This window comes from Leptinotarsa decemlineata, unplaced genomic scaffold, assembly GCF_025532065.1.
Source record: "Leptinotarsa decemlineata unplaced genomic scaffold, Ldec_3_MD MMD2_tig00000199_RagTag_RagTag, whole genome shotgun sequence".
NCBI lineage: Eukaryota > Metazoa > Arthropoda > Insecta > Coleoptera > Chrysomelidae > Leptinotarsa > Leptinotarsa decemlineata.
Genome location: NW_027412544.1, coordinates 7,035,003 through 7,061,653, shown reverse-complemented (window position 1 = coordinate 7,061,653; position 26,651 = coordinate 7,035,003). Strand labels below are relative to the sequence as shown.

Genomic DNA, 26,651 nt, shown 5'->3' with positions numbered 1-26,651 from the left:
TCTAGTTGGTACCAACAGTTTCGATAATCTTCGAGTGGCAGATTATCCACGAAACTGTCTACAGTATTCTCCAAAATATTCAGGTAGCTTCTGGATGTTAATGATGTATGTCACGTACCTCAATTTGTCGTCCATCAACATGCAGAAGACATTAAAACTAATTTTTTCTTGAAATCCGGCTTCTTTTGTGACGTGAGGATTTTCACTGGACCAATAATGACGATTTTTTCTATTGAAAATCCCTTCTCTCGAAAATTTCGATTCATCAGTCCAAATAATTTTATTTAAAAAAAGTGGATCTTCTTGAATGCGTGTCAACAACATTTCACAAAATTCTACTCTCTGTTGAGGATCTTGAGGCTTCATTGCTTGAATTTTGGTGAATTTATAATCATGCATTTTATGTCTTCGCAAGATTCTTTGAACCGATGAATATTTTATACCCAAATCTTCTTCAGCACTTCTTATCGATGACTCGGGAAATGCGTGAAAATATGCTAAGACATTAATCTGGTTGTCTTCGAAAGTTACGGGTCGAGGCAAGTTTCTTGGTGCTTTTAAAGTTGATCCAAATGCATTGAAATTGTTCTGAATTCGTATAAATTTCTTGAGGTTCATTGGCGGTAGATTCGGATACATTTCATTGAACTTTCTACATGTTCTGCTGATAATTTTGTCACACTGTCCAAAAATAATAAACAAATTCATAAGAACTTTGTTTGAATAGTTTTGTTCCATCGTTTTGAAGGTATTTGCAACTTCTGAAGTGACGAAAATGTCGATATTATTAGGAGAATGTCACAACGCTACTGTCAAATAGTAATCATGGCCTGCTTACCAAATACCGAATGGAAATACCATTCTGAAGGGACATTTTCACAAATAAATGTTCATAAGTCCGAAACTTGACTAGTTAGGTATAGGTATGATATACATAGAAAGAGAGCAAATTTCAGCAGCTTTCCGAATTTTTAATAATATATAGGGTGTTTTATTTAAAATAATCAAATTTTAGCAACTTTTTCAAGCAAACGAAAAAACTGTATTTTTTTACCACCCTGTATTGAAGTAACGGAGATTAGGCTGACGTGTGGGAAGTGTCCAAGTATCTCCTAACTTCAAACCAAATTTCGATATCATAGTACTTCTTAACTAAAAGATATCGGCATTTTTAGAAGTTATGATTTTCGAAGAAAAAAATTGAAATTAATTTTTATTTCGAAAACGGTAAACGATAGGTATAGAAAAATATCAAGAAAAGTTGTCGGGCAATTGTTGGAGATTCCAAAAATAATATTATATACAGAGTGTTCCATTTGAAAAATCAAAGTTGCTACTGCTTTCTAATAGAAGTGGCAACACCGCATTGTCGAAAATATTTTAGTTGGCTAGAGAATGTCCGAATATGCCCTCCATTGAATTTTCAAAGTGATCCGTTGTCTGGTTCACCAGAAACGTCTAATGTGCCATCCACCATGAATCAGCCTGTATACTAATACATTTTTGGAATCGCACTAGTATTTTAATACTTTTTTGTTGATAATGTCCTAAACCTATCTCTATCTGTTTTCGAGATGAAAAAATAAATTGTGCTAAATGTGGTCCAAAACATTACCTTAATTGAAATTAAGTACATCAGTACTCTCAATTCATGAAAAGTTGATATTTTGATGATAGTTTGGACAAACTCAAAATATTCAATTAACACTAAGAAATTGATTCCATATCATACAGGGCGTGCTAAAATTACTATTATTTCCATTGTGCATAAAAGTAGTCGAAAGTTCATTTTTTCAAATGGAACCCCCCTGTATATTACTCGATAAATTGAAAGATGGTGAAAAATGCTTCAAGATAATATACATATCCCTGTAAATATTTTAGATCGATAGAGCAGGTAAGGAAATGTGAGAGGTGAAATTTTCAGAAGAATCATGCTTTGCGTTTTCCAGAAACGTCTAACCAACCATCGAGCGTGAGTCACGCTGTATTCTAAACCGTAACAGATACGAAGACGATTAAATGGAAAAAAAGGTAATTGTCATCGGGAACAATACAATGGTCGAAAAAAATTTACCGGGACCCTCGTCTTTCTCGAGTTATACAGGAAAAACCAAAAATGCTGATTTTTTCTAATGGAATTGTTATTTCGGAGAATATCATAAAATGTAAAAAAAATGTTATTGTATTCGAAGTGTACTATGACGATGTGATAATGAATATTCGATGAAAGGTTTCATGACAACATGGCCACCATCAACTTTTTTTAAATACGGACCTGTCTTTTCATTTATCTACACTTTGTGTTGAAAAAACTTCATTCTTCATTTATCCCCAGGAGGAAGGAGATCTGGGGATCGAGCTGACCAGTTAATTGGTCCATTGTTTCCAATCCATTTTCTTGGGAATATTGCATCTAAATATTCTATTACTATTGCTGCATTATGGGAAGGCGCGCCGTCCTGTTGAAAATACATTTATTTCGAACCTTTTTTGGAAATTGTTCTCCCTGTGTAAATGTTAATTTGTATCATTCCACCTATAATGAATATTTCTGCTAAACCAACCATTGTTGGTGAATTTTGATTCGTCTGTTCATATTAATTTTTCACAAATATATCCTACTTCCCTATTTTTACGTCTTAACCACTTCGCAAATCGTACTCTCCTCCTTTTGTTGAGGTGATGAACTTAACGTATCCTGTAGCATTTATTTTTTTCTTTTCAAAATGTTTCTCGTGAATTTTACAGAAATCCCCATTTCGTGGGCAATTTCTCGTAAAGAACAATTTTGATTAGCATAATTTTTGTAACTGTTTTAACTATGTAAAATTTTATTTGGTAAACTTTGCTCACCCATAACATTTATTTGATTTCTTACACTTCCAATAACCACACATTTTTTTGTTTTCTTTCTGTCAAATTTACCATAGTCTCTCAAATTTCTTTCTAATCGTCTAAACTTTGGATGTTCGGAATACAACGATTCGGGTATAACTCAACATACATATTCCTTGTCAGAAGAGGATTTCTATTTGATTTTGCATAACTAAATAGCATATCAGTCCTTTCATCATTTTAATACATTTTTGATATGTTTATTAACGTCTGACAGTTCTCAACAGATATCAACAACGCATTCAGTTTTCCTGCCATAGAAACCAAGCAAAACCTACGCATGAATGAATTGAGATGCTATTTGATCATACCACATTATACTACAATCAAGTTTTGACCAAAAACTGATATTTTTGTTACTTCCAGGATTGAGAATTATAAAAATATTGATTAGGAAGAAATAAGTCTTTAAAGAAGGATTACGGCAACAAAAAAATTTACAAAACGAAAAATTACGAAGTACTTGTCGAATTCATTGAGTTTTCTAAATTATATTTTCAAGAAATCGAAACAATCTACAAAAGAAGTAACGACAGGACCGTAATTTGAAATTGTTGTCACTGTTGTTATTTCAAATGAAACGCAATAAAAATATCAGATGTGATATACCCTTGGATTGTGAATTCATTGCTTTATCAATATCTGTTATACAAAAGACAGGTCCGTATTTAAAAAAAATATGAAGATTGAATTATGCAATGAATTGCGTGAATTATCTTGTGATGTAAAGATTTGAAATTAAAATCCATCAGACAGAAGAAGAGAAGGTTTTTCAAAAAGAAAAGCAGCAAAAGCTCTGAAGTTGAATGCATCTATTGTGGTTACTTGTGGTCAGAGTCACCGGAGGGATGGATACTTTGTTTGAAATGTTCTCGATGGGCTCACTACTCTTGTGCTGGAGAGGATGAAATAGATGAAGAGGCTACTCATTTATGTGCATTGTAAACTAACTTTGTAAAATGCTAAAAAAAATTTTTTTGGAGCTAGTATGTTCAAGTAAGAAGATTTAAATATGCATAGGAGTAGTTACAACCTTAGTTGATATTTGTTATCTCGATTGAAATTTAAAAATAGATATTAATAACTAGCTGTAATTACTCAACTGTAACAAAGTTCTTTCATTCAAAATAACAATAATAAAGAGAAGTTTATTGTGATTTGTATTGAATTCATTATGCTGAAGTGTGGTAGTGATTTTTATTTTATTGAAACTATCGTTATGTTGTCAAGAAATAAAACTACTTCGTTTGAAAGTTGTGGTTCGTTATTTATTATGACCAACTCACAATACCCCAGAGGGGACCGCACTTCAACCATATTTATGAGAAATAGCGGGTCAAATACTTTTTTCATTTGAGTATTCACATCAATAACGTATCAACAGTTATTCACAATGAATTGAGCTGTGTTTCTTAGTTGAAATTCTGCTCATCTATATCATTGATCTATAGTTTGAAAGGTCATTCCCAATTTTTTATGATATTTCGTTTCAATTGAATACACCGCTTTATCGCATATTAATGAATATTCATTCCATATTATTCATTATCCATCGTGATTCAACTATTCATTGTTGAGTTGAATTGAATTAGTCATTCTGCGTCTGCCACAATCATCCAACCACCCTTTCATCTCCATGCGTGTTTTGTTCAAGCAGAACCTCTTTGTATTGATATCGTAAGCAGAACAGGCTGAACCGACTTTACGCAGAGGACAATTCCTTTGAATTATTAATTTCCAACCACACTTACGTTTACGTCTAGACACTTATTAAAAGAATACAAGGGCAATGGCATCGAGGGAATTGTGATTATTCGGTAAATTGTTACTTGCAACCTGTGACTTGAATGAATCAGTTCAAGGACTAGTAAAAAATATGTTGAATAGCCTGATACGAGTTGAAAATTGTGAATTGAAATCGATATTCGTATGTTGACAAACTCAAATATATATTCAATGAAAGTCATTTTTTGTGGAGGAAAAAATCAGTTTTTTTATCGACCTTTTTGGGTAATTGTTACCTTCCACAATCTGAAAAAATATAAAAATTATAATGGAGAACTTCATACAAGTGTAGAAGGGCAAACTTTTTAGTTTACCCCGATAAGTTACTGCGTAAAAATCAAAGTATTTTTCACAAAGAAAAATCTTCTATTTATCAGTAACTTGTCGTATTTAACAATTTTACCTATCAAAAAAATGATTAAGAAATAATAATTATCTTTTACGTTTCTTCGACATATGTCGAAGAAGTAAAGAAATAAGCTATAAAAAAAACAACTGCTAATATATTCGAATTTTTTATCCATTTCTGAAGACGGAGGCAGATTTTGGCCTCCGAAACGTAAAAGATAAGTATTATTTCTTAATAATTTTTTTGATAGGCAAAATTGTTAAATACGACAAGTTACTGATAAATTAAAGATTTTTCTTTGTGAAAAATACTTTGATTTTCACGCAGTAACTTATCGGGGTAAACTAAAAAGTTTGCCCTTCTACACTTGTATAAAGTTCTCCATTATAATTTTTATATTTTTTCTGATTGTGGAAGGTAACAATAACCCAAAAAAGGTCGATAAAAAATCAAATATATACTTTTCCATCTTTATGCGAGAAAAAATGTTAGAATCTTCCAAAGAAAAAAAGAAAGCACTTAATCTCGAAATGAACTCTTCACAAAGATGTGTTGAAAGTTACTTTCAGACACTTTCATATGACACTTTCAAACACTTCTATATGAACATTGAATTATGCAATGAATTGAGTGAATTATCTTGTGATGCTATCTAGATTGGTGCCGAAGAGGCAATAAGGTAAGTATCTTATTTCAAAACATCGATGTCCGCTATTGAGGATGAAGTATTCCATGTGTTCAACTTTATAACGAATGTTTGGTGGACAAACTGTATAGAAAAAAGTGGTTTTGTATAATTCAATTCTCAAATAAAGGTTTTATCCAATATTCAATTTGAATTTCTACAAAATCTACAAATCATCAATCAAACAAGTTATATAGAAGTAGTTGTTTCGAAAGTATCTATTTTTTTGTGTAATTCAATGTTTATATAAAAGTGTTTGTGTGTCCAGTTTGTGAATGACAGTAACTTTCATGCACGATCTACACATTTTGTTAAGAATTCATTTCGACATCAATTGCTTTCGTCCTTCCTTCGAAAGATTCCCACTTTTTTTGTACAAATATGGAGAAGTTGAAATATCTACCATTACCATATCGTAAAATATATGTAGGTGCAAATTCAAATACGTTCCGTTTCATAGTTCGCTTTAATGGAAAAACATCACGCACTATTCCCTTTGTACAATCTATAAAGCCGGTATTAATTTTTCGAATGAGTAACGAGAAGAATGTTTTGAATGCAGAAAAGATCATTGTTCAATATTTTGAAATCACGGATGGATATGTTCAATAACAATTACACAGGTCTGCGATGAAAAAATTGTAGGACATGCAACTAGTGATTTTAACAGTATTTTGTGTGCAGATTACGGAAAAAATAGTAAAAAATTCTATTATCTATAGATAAGTCACAAATTTCAGCTGAAATTTTCTTAATAAATGGGTTTCTAGGTTCGGTATGGATTCGATGTTTCTGTATTATATAGCCTATGTAAGCGGTAAATTGAGTCTGAACTTTGGAGTTTTTATGATGAACAAGTTACTACACAATGTGAGTGTATATCTAAAATAAAATACGGTTTAAATCTATTTATTTAAATAACAAAACGAATGAAAACTGGAAAAATCCAGTTCCTACTGGAACAAGGCATGTATGTGTTTCATTTTCATTGTACTGATTTAGAGAAAGGCAATTTGTCCCTTTTTTTACACAGAAGGGTGACCTAGTTTTCTGCAACAATTTACTCGGCGTTATGGGAATGTTCAACATTACGTATGAAGAAATGGAGACTTTTCATCAATTCATCAAAAAGAAGTTTGAAACCTGTACTTCTTCAGAATGGGAACCAATATGCTTCCTTGCCTGTTGGACACTCAGTCCATTTGAGAGAATGCTACGAACGAAAATCTTGTATCTGTTCTCAATAAGCTCAGCTACTCTGATCATAAGTGGACTATTTGTGAAGACTTGAAAGTTATTTCAATATCAATGGGTCAACAAAGTGGTTACACTAAGTTTACATGTTTCCTATGTGAATGGGATAGTCGTGACAAGAAACAACACTATGTCAAGCAGGTGTGGCCAATAAGAAAGGATCTTATTCCTGATGTTGAAAATGTTGAAAAACAAAGTTTAGTAGATCCTAAAAAAACTTACTCCCATCACTCCGTATCAAATTGGGGCTAATGAAACAGTTTGTGAAAGCATTATACAAAAAGGAAGATTGTTTCAAGTATCTTTCTGAAAAGTTTCCTGGTCTATCCGATGCTAAACTAAAAGGAGTCTTCGTTGAGCCTGACATAAGAAAACTTTTTAAAGATGAAAGTTTCGTCACTAAAATGGAAATGAAAGAAAAAAATGCCTGGAATTCATTTAAACTTGTTATAACAGGCTTTCTACCAAACTACAAAAATTTGGTTGCTGAATTGATAAAAAACTACAAAATGTTGGGCTGCAATATGAGTGTCAAAGTCCATTTCCTTCACTCATATTTGGACTACTTTCCCGAAAATCTAGGGGCTGTGAGAAACAAGGAGAACGGTTCCATCAAAATATAAAAGAAATGAAACGGTGGAATGTTAACATGAAGGCAGACTAATGTTGGATGTTAAAATGGAAAAATTCACAAGAACACAGTCGAAAAAGTACCAAAAGAAACTTTGACGGAAAAAGAAAACGTTTTCACAAAGACTTATAATCACTTTGCAAACAATTGTGTATCACTATTATGCTTAGTTTAGCTATGTAGCATTGTTTTTTTGCTTTTACTTCATGTTAAAATAATGAAAGTGAATCCACAGTTCCTCGTTTTGTTGTACTTATTCAATTATTTCATAATCATTTTGTAGGCAAACCTCACGTGATAGACAAATTAATTTGCAGGTAGTGGTTCTACTAGTTAATTACCGAAAAATCAATTAGAATAATCATCATTCAACAAACAAAGTCCACATCGGACCAAAAATCTTTAGGTATATAAACAGCTAACCCTTGTCTTTAGATTCAGTATCAATTTGCTTCTCCTGAAGATGCTAACCTTGTTAGCGAAACGCGTGTCGAGTGAAAAAATATCAGTTTGGTGTTAGGGTAATTGATCTCTAGAAAAAGTTTTCAACTTTTATACCAAAGGTTCCAATCTCATCGTTTAAACCGATTTTTGTGAAAGTCTTAGTGTTTTTGGGTACTTTCATCAATATGGCTTTTTGGAGACCTTTTGAAACAAATCATAACATTACGTGTGAGAAATCTGTGTCAATCGACAGGGATCCGGAATTTGAAAATGAGGATTAACATGTTCAAGTTCAGCAAGTAATTTTAAATATTCATGAATGCTTGAAGAAGGAAAACTGTCACACTTCACAGAATGCTATTGTGAATAGAATATGCGAGTTAATGAAACTATCTCGTTCGACAGTTCTTCGAGTCATTAAAATAGGGGATGTCATTGACCATGCAATGAAACTAAAACAAAGGAATAAAAAATTCGCTACAAAGGATGTGATTCGGCGAACAATTTATGGTATATACCAAAAAAAATAAGTACCAACCTTGGAAATGATTTGGTATAAATTACTCGACTATCACGATTACAATTATAAATCTACAGAAACTCTACGAGGTGTCTTATTGTTTTGTGGTTTCAAATATGAAAAATTGAACAATCTGATGGTTATAATGGAATCGACACGCATTGTTCAACTCCGACAAGAATATTTGAGGCGAATGAAAAGCTACTGAGAATCCAGCAGATATAATCTACCTCGACGAAACTTGGTTAGACAACCATGATGTTGTCAAATATGGCTGGGTAGACGAAACCAAGTATTGTGCTTTGAACACACCTTCTTCAAGGGGAAAACGTGTTATAATTTTGCATTCCGGGAATGAAAGTGGTTTCGTACCTGACGCTTTGCTTCTGTCGGCCAAAAATATAAAAGATTCGTCTGCTGATTACCACGAAGATATGACTACGCTTTTATTCGAAACCTGGTTCAGTGAGCAGCTTTTCCCAAATATTTCTCCAAACTCGGTTATTGTTATGGAATACGCTTCGTATCATTCTTGGTTAATGACTACAATACCAAAAAATAACACAAAAAATCAGATATTGTTGATTTCATACGAAATCATGACATGGAAATACCTGAAAAGATTCCAACGAAAAAGGTATTACTGGCGACCATAGAACAACGTAATTTCAAAAAAGAGTATATTATTGATTCGATGTGTGAAACACGTGGTCATATTCTCTTACGTTTGCCTCCATACTATTGTGTGTTCAATCCAATTGAAATGGTTTGGGCCACAATGAAAGAAAGCTTGCGGAAATGTTATCTATCACCGACTTTGAATGCTGTGGTGCTTGACAATATATGGCGAGTGGTGAATGAAGTAGGTAATAGTGATGTGTGGAAGAACTGTGTGACCCACGTCATAAAAGAAGAGAACACATATTATGTGCAAAGTTCCATAAATCCGATCGTTATTCAACCCGATGATGATTTCACCTCATCCGAATATAGCGAAGAAGAATTTTGATTTTTCTAGCAATTTTGTTGGCTTCTATTATTTTGTAAATATATGTTTGACGAGAATTCGGTGTGATTATTTGGGTTTTCATTGTATTTTAGAGTTTTTGAAAACTACCACTGAAAAGTAATATGCCGACGCCTATGTCGAGGCGGGAATTCCTTCTCTGTGCTGTTCCAATTGGTATTGGAAATACTATAAATATCGACCAGGGGGAAAAATATCAACATAAATTAGGATTCAGAAAATTGAATATTGTTATATTTTCTCCATTTCACCTCTGAAAAGCAATAATAAATGATTTTGGAAAAATTTTATTGGTTCAGATTCAACCAATTTATTGATGTGATGTGAAAAACCCGTGAATAACCAATTCGAATTCAAACTCAGTATCAAGAATAATATCTAAGACACAAGAAGCAAAAAATTGTGGATAACACCAATTATAACCAGGAGAATGTTACAAATATCCATGAAACTGGTGAAGAGAACATAAATATTGTTGCACGAAAAGAGAGAACTGAAACAAAATCAGTACATTACTGTGCACTGTTTTCCGGAGACTTTGGAGAAATGTCTTACATTTCTGGGTCTGCGAAAAATCACTAAGTTAATAAAATTAGATTCAACTTTTTTCCGAAGAATGGATAAATACTTTATCTGGAGATCCGATGATAATGCTAATTGCTGCTCTCAGAGCGTTCAAAAGATTTTGCTGTAATCTGTTATCTCCATAAAGAAAATTGTAAATGATGAAAAGAATATTGCATGTAAGCCATAAATTTCAGTTGGAAAAAAGATGTGAAGAATCGTTTTCTCCAAGTTCTTGATTTTGTTTTTTTTTTAATTTTCATATATCAATGAATTTGCAATCGTTCGTAAAAATTATATTTTAGCATATCCATAATCCTATATTTCATTAATTTTTTTTTCGTTTCTATATTTCATTACCAAACTCATTTCACGTTGTTTATGCTGGTAGTTAAGTCCGTGAAAAATAATGTAAATTTGTTTTCCCGTGGTTATTTTAAATGATATCATGCTGCTCTTGGAATTTGTCGGCGTAATATGGGATTTTATGAGAATATATTGCGTCACTTAATCACGATGTTCACCTTGACCCGCTCATATTTCATAACGATTACATTTAGAGTTTGATCGGGATCATTTATTTCTGGTCAAAATTGAGATCCAGCTGATTCATTTTGTAAATTGAAATAGCATCAATGATTGTGTAGTTTGTCATCCATTCAGACAAGTTTCCGTTCTGTCCTCATAAATTTTTACCTTCATTGCAGATAATCAGGTAATTAGCACCATTTCAAGTATTCTGATATTGCTACAAAAACATAGGCTTTCACGACCAGAGTTACGACTGGAAAAAAACAAAACTCAGGTAGGTAGGTTATGATCGAATGAAACTTATAGAACCTAACGTTTCGTCTGCTACTGCGACATACGTCATCAGTGACATGTGTGTTAACTGCGCGGATGAATGTTATATTTTGAAGTCCCAGCAATGACTGACTGGCAAGCACTTTTGCTAGACACCCATCAAAAGTGCATACTAATCAGGAGCGAACATTTGCATGGGAGTCCTCAAAAATTATAGATACTAGTGAAAACGAAGCTCGCCAATCAGTCGTTGCTGGGATTTCGTGATATAATCTCCGTCCTCGCAGTCAACGCATATACTGCTGATGATGTATGCCGCATTGACAGATGAATCGTTTGGTATCACAATTTCATTCACCCACGGCCCATCAGCCTGGATTATGTTCTCTCTTTGAACACTTTGAACATTTTCAATAATGATGATTCTATAATTGCGAGATCATTTCACATAATTGTGGAGAATTCATATGAATTTTAGATCGTTCGTGGTTCATTTACTTAGAAAATGTTTGTGATCTATATTCAGACGAAAACATGTTAATATATTTTATGTTATCAACTTCTACCTATCCAGGATGTACAAATCTATAGCTTGAAAACTCAACACTAAAATTTTTGACCTCAAATTCGAAATGAACTCCTTTTGAAGAAGTATAGATCATGCACATATTTATGTGAAAGTTATTATTTTCAATTGTTTTTTTTTCCACTTCGAAAGAATCTTCTGTACACGAGCTACACATCTTTCGGAAGAGTTTGTTTCGAAGTTAATTGTTTCACTTCTTTTCTTTCGGAAATTTCTGTAATTTTTATATTATAATGGAAAAATAGAAAGCCAATGAGTTTTTCCCAAAAATATTTTTATAAATCTTTATATATATATATATATATATATATATATATATATATATATATATATATATTTCTGGCTAATTAGTCTTCGTCAGTACGGTACATACTTACAGTAAGTATGATTTGCGAAAAAACTCACAACTCAATAAATTATAGGCCCTGAAGAAGAATCCCATTAACAAATAAGTAACAACGAGGATCCTCATATTTGTATGTCAAGATTAAAATTGGTTTATATATATAATATATATATATATATATATATATATATATATATATATATATATATATATATATATATATATATACATAAGATGTAATAAACCGTTCCCTTTCTAATCACACCATAAATTTGGATCATGCTTTTTCCTTCGAGAATGTTGAAATTTTAGACTCAGAAAATAATACTCAAAAAAGAACTTTTTTAGAAATGTGTCACATAGTTAAAAATTCAAATACTATTAATTCCAGGTCAGACATTGAAAGTCTCAGCCTGATTTATACCTATTTCCTTTGCTTAAACAAAGAAAACAAATTTGATAATACTTAATAATTTCAGAACAGAAACCCCGTACCTTCACTCTCTGTGATTCATCATTTTACAGTTCTATGAAATATCATTGGCAGCAATGCATTGGTCAGAACAAGAAATTCTGCCAAACTTAATGTTTCGTGTCAATCATGTCTGACTACCTGTTGAGTTCAATTTTCAAATTCATTATTTCATATTATTCGTGCAATCATCTCACATTATTGCAAAATTCTGAATGAATATTACATGTTTTTGACCAATTTTAATCTTGACATACATATATGAGGATCCTCTTTGTTACTTATGTGTTATATATATATATATATATATATATATATATATATATATATATATATATATATATATATATATATATATATATATATATATATATATATATATATATATATATATATATTTATACATTCATTCAGGCCAGTCTCTAGTCCCTACACTATAGGTTGATGGACTGACTCCTATCAGAAAACAAATGCTCCCCTGGCTAATACCACGAAGGGCGTTGTATTATATCTGAAAGGTGTCACTGCAGGAATCTTCCTGCTTATGCTGTTGGCGAAACAACTGCCAGAAGCGATTTTCAATTATTGAGTCGATGATAGATATTTTTGTTTGGTGTTCGCTTCAGCTTAGTTCGAGGAATCATACACTGAAAGGAATTCGAACTTCAATTATGGAATATCATCGACTCTGTGTTGATGATGACCACTACCTTGTACTGACGAGAGGTCAAATAGCCAGAAAACGGTCTGCAAGTGTGCCCGTTCAATAATTGAAAATCAATTGCGGCAGTTGTATCGCCAACAACATATACGCAGGAAATACTCCAGTGAAAATTCCTGCACTGACACCTGTCAGATATAATACAACGCCCTTCGTGGTATTAGCCAGGGGAGTAGTTGTTTTCTGATAGGTGTCTGTTTATATTTACCTAGAAATGTGCACTATTAGTATATCCGCTCGAAGACCGGCACAATGTTTATCGTTTCTGAATATACTGCTATAAATAAACGCAAACTTTTCCCTTTTTCTTCAAAAGCGGTTTTTTATTCTTCTTGTTTACAAAAACTGTCATTCAACTATTTTTCAAAATGTCAAAACAAATACAAAGTGATTCTTATTCAAATAAAACTCAACATTCTCCCCCCTGTATTCAAACAATGAACTAGTTTTGAATACTTCCTTCTAATAACTGAATTGGACACAGCTTGGCAACAGGGCGGCGATAAATATTGTCTTGAATCTTGATATCTACGACTCTTACTCTTCCATCTTTACGGGGTGTACGTCAACAATTTTTCCTAATGGCCAATTGTTTCTTGGTAGCTTATTATCCATGAGTATGACGATATCACCCTTTGCTACATTTTTCTTTTCTTGAAACCATTTGCATCTCTTTGTGAGTGTGGGTATGTATTCCCTTATCCAACGATTCCAGAAATGTTCTGCAAGTTGTTGTGAAAACTGCCAACGTTTTTTCAAATCGTAGTTGATTTCATTTACATCAAAAGTTGTAGGTGGCTTTGCTATGCTAGATGTACCTATGAGGAAATGATTTGGTGTAAGACTTTCGAAATCCTCTCCATCGGAAGATACATATGTCAGAGGTCTACTGTTTACTATATGTTCCACTTCTGCTAGCAAAGTTAAAAGAACTTCTTGCTTAGGTGCTTTTTCGTTCAGAATCTTTTTCAGTCCATCTTTCACCGATCGTACCATGCGCTCCCATATTCCACCCATATGTGGGCTTGCTAGTGGAATAAACTTCCAATCAATTTCCTGAGATACCATCTTCCTCTTGATTAAATCTTCGTCTAAATTTCTGATTATCTCCTTCAATTCTCGGTTTGCTGAAGTAAGATTTGAACCATTGTCGCTCCAAATTGATGAAGGCTGTCCCCTCCTAGAAATGAATCTCCTTATTGCTAAAATCGCTGAATCTGTGGTGAGAGATTCTGCGATCTCTATATGGATAGCTCTAATTGAAAGACATGTGAAGATTACTCCATATCTTTTTTCTTTTCTTCGTCCAATAGAAACTTCCATGGGTCCAAAATAATCCATTCCAGTATAGGTGAATGCTCTAGGTGGTTTCTGCAGTCGTTGCTCTGGAAGTTGTCCCATTGCAGGAACCTGAGGTTTTGTTCTTATTATGCTATAGAAATTGCAAAACCTTATTGTTTTAGTTGCCAGTTTTCTGGCCTGCAGTATCCAAAATCTTTGCCTTATTTCATTTAGAGTTTGTTGTAGACCTGCATGATTATTTTTTGAATGATAAAATTGAACAAGTAATCTAGTGAATGTGTGTTTATTGTCTAGTATGATTGGCCTCTTTGCTTGAGGAGAGAGCTCTGTAGAGTTATCTGTTCTTCCTCCCAAACAAATAATATCATCTTCCATATATGGTGACAATTGATAAAGTTTGCTTGATTTTTGTATAGGTCTATTTTTCATCAGAAGATGGTATTCTTGTGAAAAACAATCCTCTTGCACTTTCCTATTCCAAATTCTTTCTGCTCTCTTCAATTCTTCAATTGTCAATTCTTGTTTTTGGAGATTTTTGCCAAGTTGTTTGATATTATGTTGAAATCTGAAAACATAGGCTGTGCTTCTTATCAATTTCATGTAGTCAGAAAATCTTGTGATGTCTGGTAAATATTCAATTCTATGTGAAACTGTCAATAATATGAATTCATGTTTAAGTTCGAAGGTTTCTGGATTTTCTTGAATTTCTTCGTCCTTGTCTATTCTTTTATGTTCCATTGGCCAAAATTCTTGTTTATTGTATAAAAATTCCGGACCTTGAAACCACTGACTGTTTTCTTGTAGATTTATGTCTTTTGTATCTCGAGTAGCTTCATCTGCTATATTCAGATTGGAAGGAATCCAATGCCAGTCAGGAATTTTCGTGTTCTCCTGAATCTCGCCCACTCGATGCGTAATAAAAGTTTTGAACATTCTTGGTTCTGATCTCAACCAACACAAAACCGTTTTCGAGTCTGTCCAAAAGTGTGTTTGATTCACTTCGAATGAATGTTCTTTCCTTATTGTTATTGCCAATCTGGAACCCATTACAGCGGCTTGAAGTTCCAAACGTGGAATTGTTATTGGCTTTAGAGGTGCTACTTGCGTCCTTGCCATCACCAAAGAGACATGAATGTTTTCGTTCTTCTCAAATCTGAAATAACCTACTGCCGAAAACGCTTGCTCACTCGCGTCACAGAAGATGTGAAGCTGTAAATCAAAATCATAAATGAAGTTCAATGCATAACACCTAGGTATCTTGAGATCTTCAATTTTTGAAAATACATCAATCCATTTCTCGCATTTAATATTCTGATTATGAGTTATCTCATCATCCCAACCTATGCCACTTCTCCATATATCCTGTAAAAGAATTTTTGCTCTAATGACATAGTGTGCGAGGAGTCCTAGAGGATCATAAAGAGACATCACTATTTTGAGGATCTGCCTCTTTGTTGGATTTTTTCCTTTCGAAATTATTTTTTTCATTCTTGAAGAATTCAAAGAAAACGCCAAATGATCGGATGATGGAATCCATTTCAAACCGAGAATTCTCTGCGACAAATTGTTTCTCTCTTGCAGAAGTTTTTCATCACCCCTAAGTTCTTCTGGAATATGTCTATAAACTTCTTTCGAATTGCATACCCAACCTCTCAGTTCAAATCCTCCTTGTCTGTGGATGAAAATGACTTCCTTTATGAGGCGAATAGCTTCTTCCTCTGTGTACACACTGTCCAGATAATCATCCATATAATGCCTATTTATTATTCCATTTACAGCTTGAGGATACTTATTCTGGAACTCTAATGCATTTCGATTTTTAATATATTGTGCCGAAAAAGGCGAGCCCACAGAACCAAAAATTAGCACCTTCATTTCATAGGTGCTAGGTTCTTCATTGGAATTATTTCTCCAGAGAAATCGTTGTCCAGCACGATCTTCTTTTCTGATAACTATTCTGTGGAACATATCTCGAATATCTGCTGAGAAAGCTACATCTTTCTCTCTGTATTTGAAAATAACTCCAACAAGAGAATTCAATAAATCAGGTCCTCTCAATAAAAAATCATTCAAACATTTTCCTTCCACCTTGGCAGCCGCATCAAAGACGAACCTCAATTTGCCGGGTTTATTTTCATTTACGACTCCAAAATGTGGCAAATACCATACCTTACTAGATTCTTCATTTCCTTCTATCACTTTCTCTGCATAGTCTTTCTCTAAATATTCTTCTATTTTCTGTTTGTAGGTCATAGCGATTTCCAAATCTCTAGTCATTCTTCTTTCAAGATACTGAAGTCTTTGAAGAGCTTTATACTTACTTTCTGGTAAAGTTGAACTATCATCTCTCCATAACAAACCAGTTTCCCAACGGTCTCCATCCCCTATTCTTCTTGAAACTGATTCTATTATTTGAACTGCTTTTTTGTCTTCTGAATTCATTGATCTATCTTCAGAAATTTTGACGCCAAATGACTCCGTGGAAAAATAATTCTTGATTTCTTCATGTAATTTTTCATCGTAGTTCATCTGATTATGGAAAATATGAAGAACAGTATTGCTATCTTGTCTACCTCTGAATTCTCTCAAATTTCCATGTGCTATCCATCCCAATTTAGTTTTTGATAACGCTGGCGAGTTCTTAGGACCTTCAATTACTTCTCGACTAGTGATTAGATCCCAGTTATCTTGTCCTATCAACAATTGCGGTTTTGCTTGAGTCATACTAGCAAAATCTATATATTCCAGATGGCTCCATTTTTCTTTTAGTCTTTTTCCATCAACCGTTTGCCTAGGAAGATCCATGTCTTTCACTGTATATGCATTTTCCATCTGATAAAATGTGGTCCTATTTTTGTCAGCTATTTCAAAACTTACTTTTTTTGAAAATAATCTCTTGCAAGTGTCTTCGTGTGTCCACTTCAAACCTAACTCTGTTTCTTCGCCAACGAGGTTCATCTTGTCTGCTAAATCTTGATCAAGAAGAGTTACCGTTGAAGCTTCGTCAAATAATGCATAAATTTCAAGTTCATTCTGAGAAGATCTTATTATAACCGGAGCGATTTTCAATAAAATTTCTGTACTGAATGATTTTGTGGTATGAGCAACTATTTCTAGACTAACAGTATCATTTTTCTCCTTATTTTTATCAAATGCGTCATTATGAAGACTTTTATGATGTATTTTTTCACAGTTGTTTACCCCACATTTCTTTTTGTTACGACAAAATTTTATTCTGTGAGATGTTCCCAAACAAGAAAAACATATACCATCACTTTTTACGAAATCCCATTTTTTGTCTATCGAGAGATCCAAAAAAGTTTTGCATTTATCTATTATATGTTTCTCTTCACACATGATACATTTGCGAACTGAAGTACTCTTCTCTTGAGAAGTAACAAGAGTTGTTTTGAATCTCTCTTTATGAGGCTGATTTTGAGAGAACTTACCAGATACCTGATTTGTAGAAGGCTTACCCACATTCATAGATTGAGCGTAGCTTGCTGCTTCCGACTTTCTCCACAGCCACTTTTTAAATTCTTGTAAAGTGCTCTTACCATTCTTCTCAAGTACTTTTTCACCCCATGAAAGCTGCATGTTGTAGGGTAACTTTTGTAAAATTTCCTCCAGAATTTGAGGGCAATCCAAATAGTTCTGCATGTTCATGGTTTCTAGGGTAACCACCAGATTTGATACATCTTCCGCAAAATGTGTCAGAGACCTGAAATCATTATTTTTCATTATAGGAAAATTCTTGGCTTTATTGACCAGACTTTTCACAATCAAATCTGCTCGACCGTATCTACTAATCAAAATGTCGATAATCGGTTTGATTGATGAAATAGATAACAACAATCTCTCCACTGATCGTCTAGCATCCCCTTTCAAAGCTTTCCTCAACCTACACATATTTTCTTCATCTGTTAAACCCAATAAGTTAGTTGTTGAAAGGAATTGTTGATAAAAACTTGGCCATTCAATAGTTTCTCCAGAAAAAATTGGTAAATCTTTGTCAATTGATTGTCTCGCCAACAACTGCCTAATTTCTGCACCTGAAGCTTCTTCATTTTTTCTATAATGTGTATGTCTTGCCCCTGTATTATTTTCGAACGAAGCCCTTGTACTATTATGAGTATTGTCAATTTGACTTTTGTGGAACGACCTCTTACCTGTCATATTCTTGACGTCCGTATTTTGCAACCAATTACGCACTTTCACTTCAGAATCAACAGAAGAAATCTCGTCATCTTTTGAATGATGTGAATTTCTGAACGAAATGTTGTCATTTTCCGAACGGTATGTATTACTTACTCCCAAATCAAATTTCTCACTTAGTCTAGCTTTTTCTAATGCCAACCTATTTTCAATCATTTGCTTTTCCATTTCGAACTGCTTAGACAACAATATAGCCATTTTTTCGTCAGCTTTTACCTGGACTTCCATGAGTTTTCTCATATAAATACTTGCATTGGATCTCACAGATAAAGATACTGAAACCGATTTAGACTGTGCACCATCATTTCTACTGCTTCTACTGGACGAGACTACAGATAACTTGTCTTCTGTGGCATCGCGTTCAGCATTGTCAACTTTTCTAACTTCGCTAATGGTGGTGACATCCTTTTTATGACTCTCGCTTTTTGCTTTGGCAGTCTTGCTACGTGTTTCCATTTTGCCGTTCTCTAGGCTGAAGGACCAGCACAATGTTTATATTTACCTAGAAATGTGCACTATTAGTATATCCGCTCGAAGACCGGCACAATGTTTATATTTACCTAGAAATGTGCACTATTAGTATATCCGCTCGAAGACCGGCACAATGTTTATCGTTTCTGAATATACTGCTATAAATAAACGCAAACTTTTCCCTTTTTCTTCAAAAGCGGTTTTTTATTCTTCTTGTTTACAAAAACTGTCATTCAACTATTTTTCAAAATGTCAAAACAAATACAAAGTGATTCTTATTCAAATAAAACTCAACAGTGTCAGACCCTCAACCTACAGTGTAGGGAGTTGAGACTGGCCTGAACGAATTGTTCCTTTAGATGTTCTTCTAGCACAATTCAATAACATGTATCAGATTACAAATAATACACAGCGAAAGTAGTATTATATTACCAAAACAAAATAATAATAGCATGAAATCACTTCAAACTAGCCAAATTGAAAAACTTTATGATATCGGTTCATACAAAAAAGAATTTGTGCGTGATCTCTGTAAATAGTTCATTTCGAATTCAATTGCTTTCTTGCTTTCGTCGGCGTTTATCATTATTTTTGTTCGGAGAAGTGTAAGTGAAAGTGTAAATGTAGAAGTGTAATCATCTTGTTATTCATGGCTTATGGGAAAGATTTCAAATTAATAATATTATTTCGAATTTTTTTCCGCCGAATTGAGACCCGATATCAATTAACACGACAAAAGTTTGTAAAAAAGTTTTGAAACTGAAGGAATCAAGGTAACCAGTGAATCAGTTCTGCCGTCGTCTTACGAAAAATTTAATATTCAACATTCAAGAAACTTGAGAACATCTATTATGATTAGACAGCTGACCACAAGAAAACAATTCAAATCATTCAAGAATGATCCAACTCATTTTGATGAATTATTCTGGGCGTTGAATGAGCTTATTTATGTAGACAAGGTGAGAAAAAATTTTCAAGATTTGAATCCGATTTTAACAAATTATCAATAGACTCATGGATTCAAATAACGAAGAACGTAAACTGGAGCTGACTGAAAGTAACCTCACTTACTTGTTCGTAAGGCATCATCATTCATCAAGGAACAATTGATGACAAAAATGAATAGAAATATTGACAATTGGTAGCCTCTTGTGGCAACGTCATAACTACAACAAATTTTGAAACAAAAGCACATCCCAGCATTCACCAGTTAAAAGATAATCTGGTTTCAAATATTCTGAACTTTTTGGGAAAAAACTCATTTCTATATTGGTATGTTCACTGCCCCTCATTACCAATTTCCCCCTGTTTTACATATTCATTTCATTCAGAATTGTATTTAGTCCAACATTGTGAATCGCATCTCTCATCTGACAATGTTGGCCGCCTCTAAATATAACATAATGAAATATCACCCATCTATAGTCACATTCTGATCAACTGTTATCATCGTTGCTGATAAACAAAGTCACAGATCCATAATTATGCTCTCCTGTTGGTTTATTCATCAAATCACTAGAATCCAATTACACGGGTTCAATTTTCTCTGCTACATTTTTCTGTTAATTATGACCTACAAATTACCATAGAAATGGCCTCGTAAAAATATGTCAACAATATTATTCCGCAACAGTAGCAGATGAAATTTGAATCACCACGAAGATGGCCTCGTTATTATCATAAAACATGAAACCATTAAAGGCAATCTACCAACGGGGGAGGAGAATCTAGAAACATTTGTCACTGGATGACATTATATGAATTTAACGATGCAAACATGTAGATTACGTTTACAATGGAAGTGAGAAAGTGTATCTTCTCGCAGATTAATTTTCACCGAAATGTAGGGAAGAATATTTATTTATAAAGTACCTTAAAACTTTCTGAGATATCAACAGAAATACTGTGTAGGCAAATGATAATTTGCTTGTTTGTTTCATCCAGCTAGTTGCATGAGTATTTTGGTTAAAAATTTGAAAGATCCCATTCGGATTTTTCTGCTGTAATCTATCAGCTTGATATTTCAATGTTAGCTTCAAATAACTCATTTCAAATAACTCAGAAATATATTCTTATGAAAATTCCACTCTTGATTGTGATAGTAAACGAAATCTCATACACAACCTACGGCTAGTTTAATAATTCATCACTTTTGATAATACATTTTTCAATAACTTTTACAGTTCAACATAGAAAACTTTTGAATTGGCCATATAGGGACTATCATTAAGAGCTTTCTATCTTTAAATTTAAATGAAACAAAGTGTGTGTGAGGTATCATCGTTTTTTTTTTGTTTGAAAGAAGTACTGATGACCTTATTTGTGGAATATAATATCATTCAAATGTCCGCCACGGCTTCTCTGGGTGAAGCGCATTCGAAACGTCCAATTTTCAATGGCTCTGGCGCATAAGTTTGACCAATGACTCGAGTATGTTGGCTTTGAGGACCGTTGTGGTTTGTGACTTCTTCGCATACACCTACGACTTAAGAAAACCACACAAGAAAAAGTCTCACGGGGTCAAATCGTGCGATCTCGGTAGCCAATTTACATCACCCCCATGTGAGATAACCTTGCCCTCAAATGGCTTGTGCGGAATATCCAATCTGGCATCAGCTTTGTGGCACATAGCGCTGTCCTGTTGAAACCATATGTCGTTGGTGTACAGATTATCCAATTCAGGCCAAAAGAAGTTGCTAATCGTCGACCTATAGTGTTCTCCGTTGACAGTAACGGTCTCGCCAACATCGGTCTCATAGAAATATGGACCGATGATGCCGCCAGCCCATAATCCACACGAATCAATGATTTTTTCGGGATGCATTGGACGAATTTGGATCTCTTGTGGTTTGGTATCGTCCCAAATCCGATAATTTTGTTTTTTCACATATCTATTCAAAGTCCCCAAAAGTGGGACTCATTGCCCAAGTTGATTCTTTGACGAAAATTAGGGTCAGTTGTCAACTGCTCCAGAGCCCATTCAACGAACACACGTCGTTGTCTATGGCAATTTGCTTTCAGTATCCGGATCAATTGAATTTTTTACGGGTGTAAGCCCAAGTCATGGCACGGTTTCTCCTGCACACTGTCACAGATAGCGGCGATGTTTTCGGCAGATCTTGCATTTCGTCGACGTACGGGTGTTGGTTGATTATTCACTGAACCAGTGGACTCAAATTCATCCACCACATTGCAGATAGTCTTCTGTAGGACGATTATGGCAACCGTAAAATGAGATATAACTGATATACAATCATCATACGAGACGAGACCAAAAATGTATTCTGCTGAAATCGTATCAGTTTGATAACTGTATCAATGGAAAGATACATATGACAAAATGATCTGGCCATAATATTCCTAGCTAACACTACCACTGGATTACATTCGACAAAAATTTCCTTCACAGAGAAAATTCTTGTAGATGTTTCTCCAGCAGCAGAATCTCAGTGGCATCAAATGATATTTCGCTCCAATATAATAATAATAATAATAATAAGAATAATATAATAATAGTCTTTCTCGATCACCAGAGCAAGACGATATTTGTCGTGGAGTTTTCAGCTCCTGGTGAGACGAATATCGTCAGAAACGAATAAAATATCGAGATTTTCTCTTCGAACTCTGTAGACTATCCAGATCATTCTGTTGAGATGATCTGATTATTGGAGTCCTTGGTGAAATGATGCGCTCTCTACTCTCGAATCTTTATATCATACCTGCCTGCCGCACTAAGGCAGAAATCTTAGCCGGACATATGCAGAAGGGTGTCATTCTTGGCTCACTACGCTTGCTCAGGGTACATGATTCTCAGACCCAATGATCACTTACCCCACGGTGTGGGGAGTGATCGTTGGTTGATAATGCTGGCGCGATAATGTATCGGGGCTTCGGGTGATAGGGTCTGACCAGCGCATACTTCAGTATGAATTCATAAGTACATTTTTTTAGATTCATACAGTACTTCCAAATAAACAGACATACTCGCGAAGGTACTACCTGAGCACGGATTTTAATGGTTATTCCAGAAGTAACAGTTAATTGAAAGTATTCGAGCAAAAAACAAAAGAAAAAGAAAAATTGAGTTGTTACATGTTCGATGAAAAAGTAAAGCTGATCTTTGTTAAGATGGAGTTGTGATGAACAAAGTGTTCTCAAATAATAATATGAATGATTATTAATCAGACTATTCTAAACCTGAAATCTGTATTTATATAGAACAAAACAAGACATATATAACTTATACGTTCACACGAATATGAGCATAATAAGCAACCAAATATACAATTGAAAATTATTATTTGCATATGAAAAGTACATGGGAAGGAACAACAGCCTGTCACTGTTTGGTAAGTATATCATGATTATTCAACCATCATTTTGAAGTATTTTTGGAATGTATTATGTTGTCTTATCTTCATCGATATCGTTGGCTACATAACTGTATTAAATTTTTTTGGTTGGTTATCTCTGATGAAGTTATATATTTCCGATACTGATGGAATTATACGTGATCCTTTTTATAACAACATACAAATAATTCAAAACCAGAAGGGAAGAAAACAACTTATAATCTGAACTCAAAAAATTTTGTAGAAAAATTATGATCATATGCTCTTCCAACTTATTTGCAACAATATTCAGTATATTATTTGCTTCTTTTGTAGCCCTTAGTACCAATATTCTTCACGGTATCCGTATCTTTGGTAGATGAATCGAGGAGTTTTCTTCTCGTTCCCGAATCGCTATTCGTCCTGTCCCAGTTAGCAGTGATCTTTGAAGAGTTACCATGGTTTCTGTCATACAAGTTTTCCCATGGTAAGTCGCTGTTTGATTCAGGCGATCATAACTGTATTGACGATGAGAGTATCACTTCCATTTCAATTGAATCGTATTTAGTTTTTGCTACCTTGAGATGATTGTATATGAATTTTCTATATCGTACATTTTTTTTAGTAGTCAAGGGAAATGAATATTTTTTTTGAGTTGGACACAGTTTCCATCCGTGCTGAATAATATTTTCATTTTAAGTTAATAGTTTACAACTTCAGCTGTCACTGGGCGCAATTTCTGTTTAAAATCTGTTTTTCCGTTAATCAGCTGTCGCCCCCATACGAACGACAACTCTCAGAAATTGCGAAACTTGTGCGAACTAAGGACTAACGAGATCTTACCTTTTAACGTGTGATTCCTAACACGGAATTTTCCTTGTGTAAAAGGTCCAATCCTGTATACACTGTGTGAAATCAAGTTCTGAGATTTGTCTTTCAGTTCCACGTCGTTTTATTCATTCTATATTACAAATTTTAAATATATCATATACGCTTCGTACCATATTCAAGAAACACTTCATTCTGAGATTTTCACTGCATAGTTTACGAATCCGCAACAAGTGTTTTGTTCTCAAGTATGAGAGTGCTTGAGAAAACTATTGTATAGCGAAACACGTGTTGCAATTGTTTTCTGAACTGTCCAGTGAGAGTCTCATAATGAAATATCACTTGCATACATACATCATGGATTTTTATCAAGCATCGGCCAATTCCATCATATACCCTTCACATTATTTCAAACAAATTACTTCACTTCATCACAGTTCGAAAAACATTCTAGGCTATTATGTAAATACAGGCTGATTCACGGTGGATTGCACATTAGACGTTTCTGGTGGACCAGACAACGGATCACTTTGAAAATTTAATGGAGAGCATATTCGGACATTCTCTAGCCAACTAAAATATTTTCGACAATGCGGTGTTGCCGCTTCTATTAGAAAGCAGTAACAACTTTGATTTTTCAAATGGAATACTCTGTATATAATATTATTTTTGGAATCTCCAACAATTGCCCGACAACTTTTCCTGATATTTCCCTATACCTATCTGTTACCGTTTTCGAAATAAAAATTAATTTCAATTTTTTTCTTCGAAAATCATGACTTCTAAAAATGCCGATATCTTTTAGTTGAGAAGTACTATGATATCGAAATTTGGTTTGGAGTTAGGTGATACTTGGACACTTCCCACACGTCAGCCTAATCTCCGTTACTTCAATACAGGGTGGTCAAAAAATACAGTTTTTTCGTTTGCTTGAAAAAGATGCTGAAATTTGATTATTTTAAAAGGAACACCCTATATATTATTGAAAATTCGGAAAGCTGCTGAAATTTACTTTCTTTCTATGTATATCATACCTATACCTAACTAGTCAAGTTTCGGACTTATGAATATTTATTTGTGAAAATGTCCCTTCAGAATGGTATTTTCATTCGGTATTTGGTAAGCAGGCCATGATTACTATTTGACAGTAGCGTTGTGACATTCTCCTAATAATATCGACATTTTCGTCACTTCAGAAGTTGCAAATACCTTCAAAACGATGGAACAAAACTATTCAAACGAAGTTCTTATGAATTTGTTTATTATTTTTGGACAGTGTGACAAAATTATCAGCAGAACATGTAGAAAGTTCAATGAAATGTATCCGAATCTACCGCCAATGAACCTCAAGAAATTTATACGAATTCAGAACAATTTCAATATGTTTGGATAAACTTTAAAAAAGCACCAAGAAACTTGAAATTGGAAATATTGATATGAATAATTATAAAAAAGTAAAACAATCATGTGAAATATTTCAAAATATGTTCGAATCGCTGGCCGTTCACTTCCAAGCACTTTAAAATGCGGGTGTGGCTGCTTTCGTGGTGGCAGATCTGATTTCATTGGGATCCAAATCTTCAAATGTTTGGGCAATCCTTTCTAACAATTCATCTCTCGAACGCACGGGTATTTTGTAAACTTTTTCTTTAAACATTCCCCACAAATAAAAATCTAATGGATTAAGATCGGGTGATCTCGCTGGCCAATTCCATGGTCCCAAGCGCCTCATCCACCGATCGTCAAATAGTCTATCCAGTTCTGCGCTCACTTCTCTTGTGCAATGTGCAGGAGCTCCGTCTAGTTGGTACCAACAGTTTCGATAATCTTCGAGTGGCAGATTATCCACGAAACTGTCTACAGTATTCTCCAAAATATTCAGGTAGCTTCTAGATGTTAATGACTCCTCGTATATCACGTACCTCAATTTGTTGTCCATCAACATGCAGAAGACATTAAAACTAAATTTTTCTTGAAATCCGGCTTCTTTTGTGACGTGAGGATTTTCACTGGACCAATAATGACGATTTTTTTTATTGAAAATCCCTTCTCTCGAAAATTTCGATTCATCAGTCCAAATAATTTTATTTAAAAAAAGTGGATCTTCTTGAATGCGTGTCAACAACATTTCACAAAATTCTACTCTCTGTTGAGGATCTTGAGGCTTCATTGCTTGAATTTTGGTGAATTTATAATCATCCATTTTATGTCTTCGCAAGATTCTTTGAACCGTTGAATATTTTATACCCAAATCTTCTTCAGCACTTCTTATTGATGACTCGGGAAATGCGTGAAAATATGCTAAGACATTAATCTGGTTGTCTTCGAAAGTTACGGGTCGAGGCAAGTTTCTTGGTGCTTTTAAAGTTGATCCAAATGCATTGAAATTGTTCTGAATTCGTATAAATTTCTTGAGGT

The 26,651-nt window shown here is 34.0% G+C and overlaps 1 protein-coding gene and 1 long non-coding RNA gene across 2 annotated transcripts in view; one reads left to right on the top strand and one right to left on the bottom strand.

Moving 5' to 3' along the window:
* The first annotated feature begins 10,728 nt into the window (after positions 1-10,728).
* Positions 10,729-26,651, top strand: part of LOC141481401 (uncharacterized) — a 38,513-nt gene continuing 22,590 nt past the window's right edge. The window contains exons 1-2 of the long non-coding RNA XR_012464937.1: positions 10,729-10,872; positions 23,742-23,892. This is a non-coding gene — a long non-coding RNA (uncharacterized lncRNA). The remainder of the gene's footprint in view (positions 10,873-23,741; positions 23,893-26,651) is intronic.
* Positions 13,624-19,377, bottom strand: LOC141481507 (uncharacterized). The gene is made up of 2 exons (XM_074173130.1): positions 19,164-19,377; positions 13,624-19,105 (listed from the first exon to the last, which is right to left on the bottom strand). Exon 2 carries the CDS (start codon positions 19,057-19,059, stop codon positions 13,624-13,626), a length of 5,436 nt encoding a protein of 1,811 aa, XP_074029231.1. The 5' UTR covers positions 19,060-19,105; positions 19,164-19,377.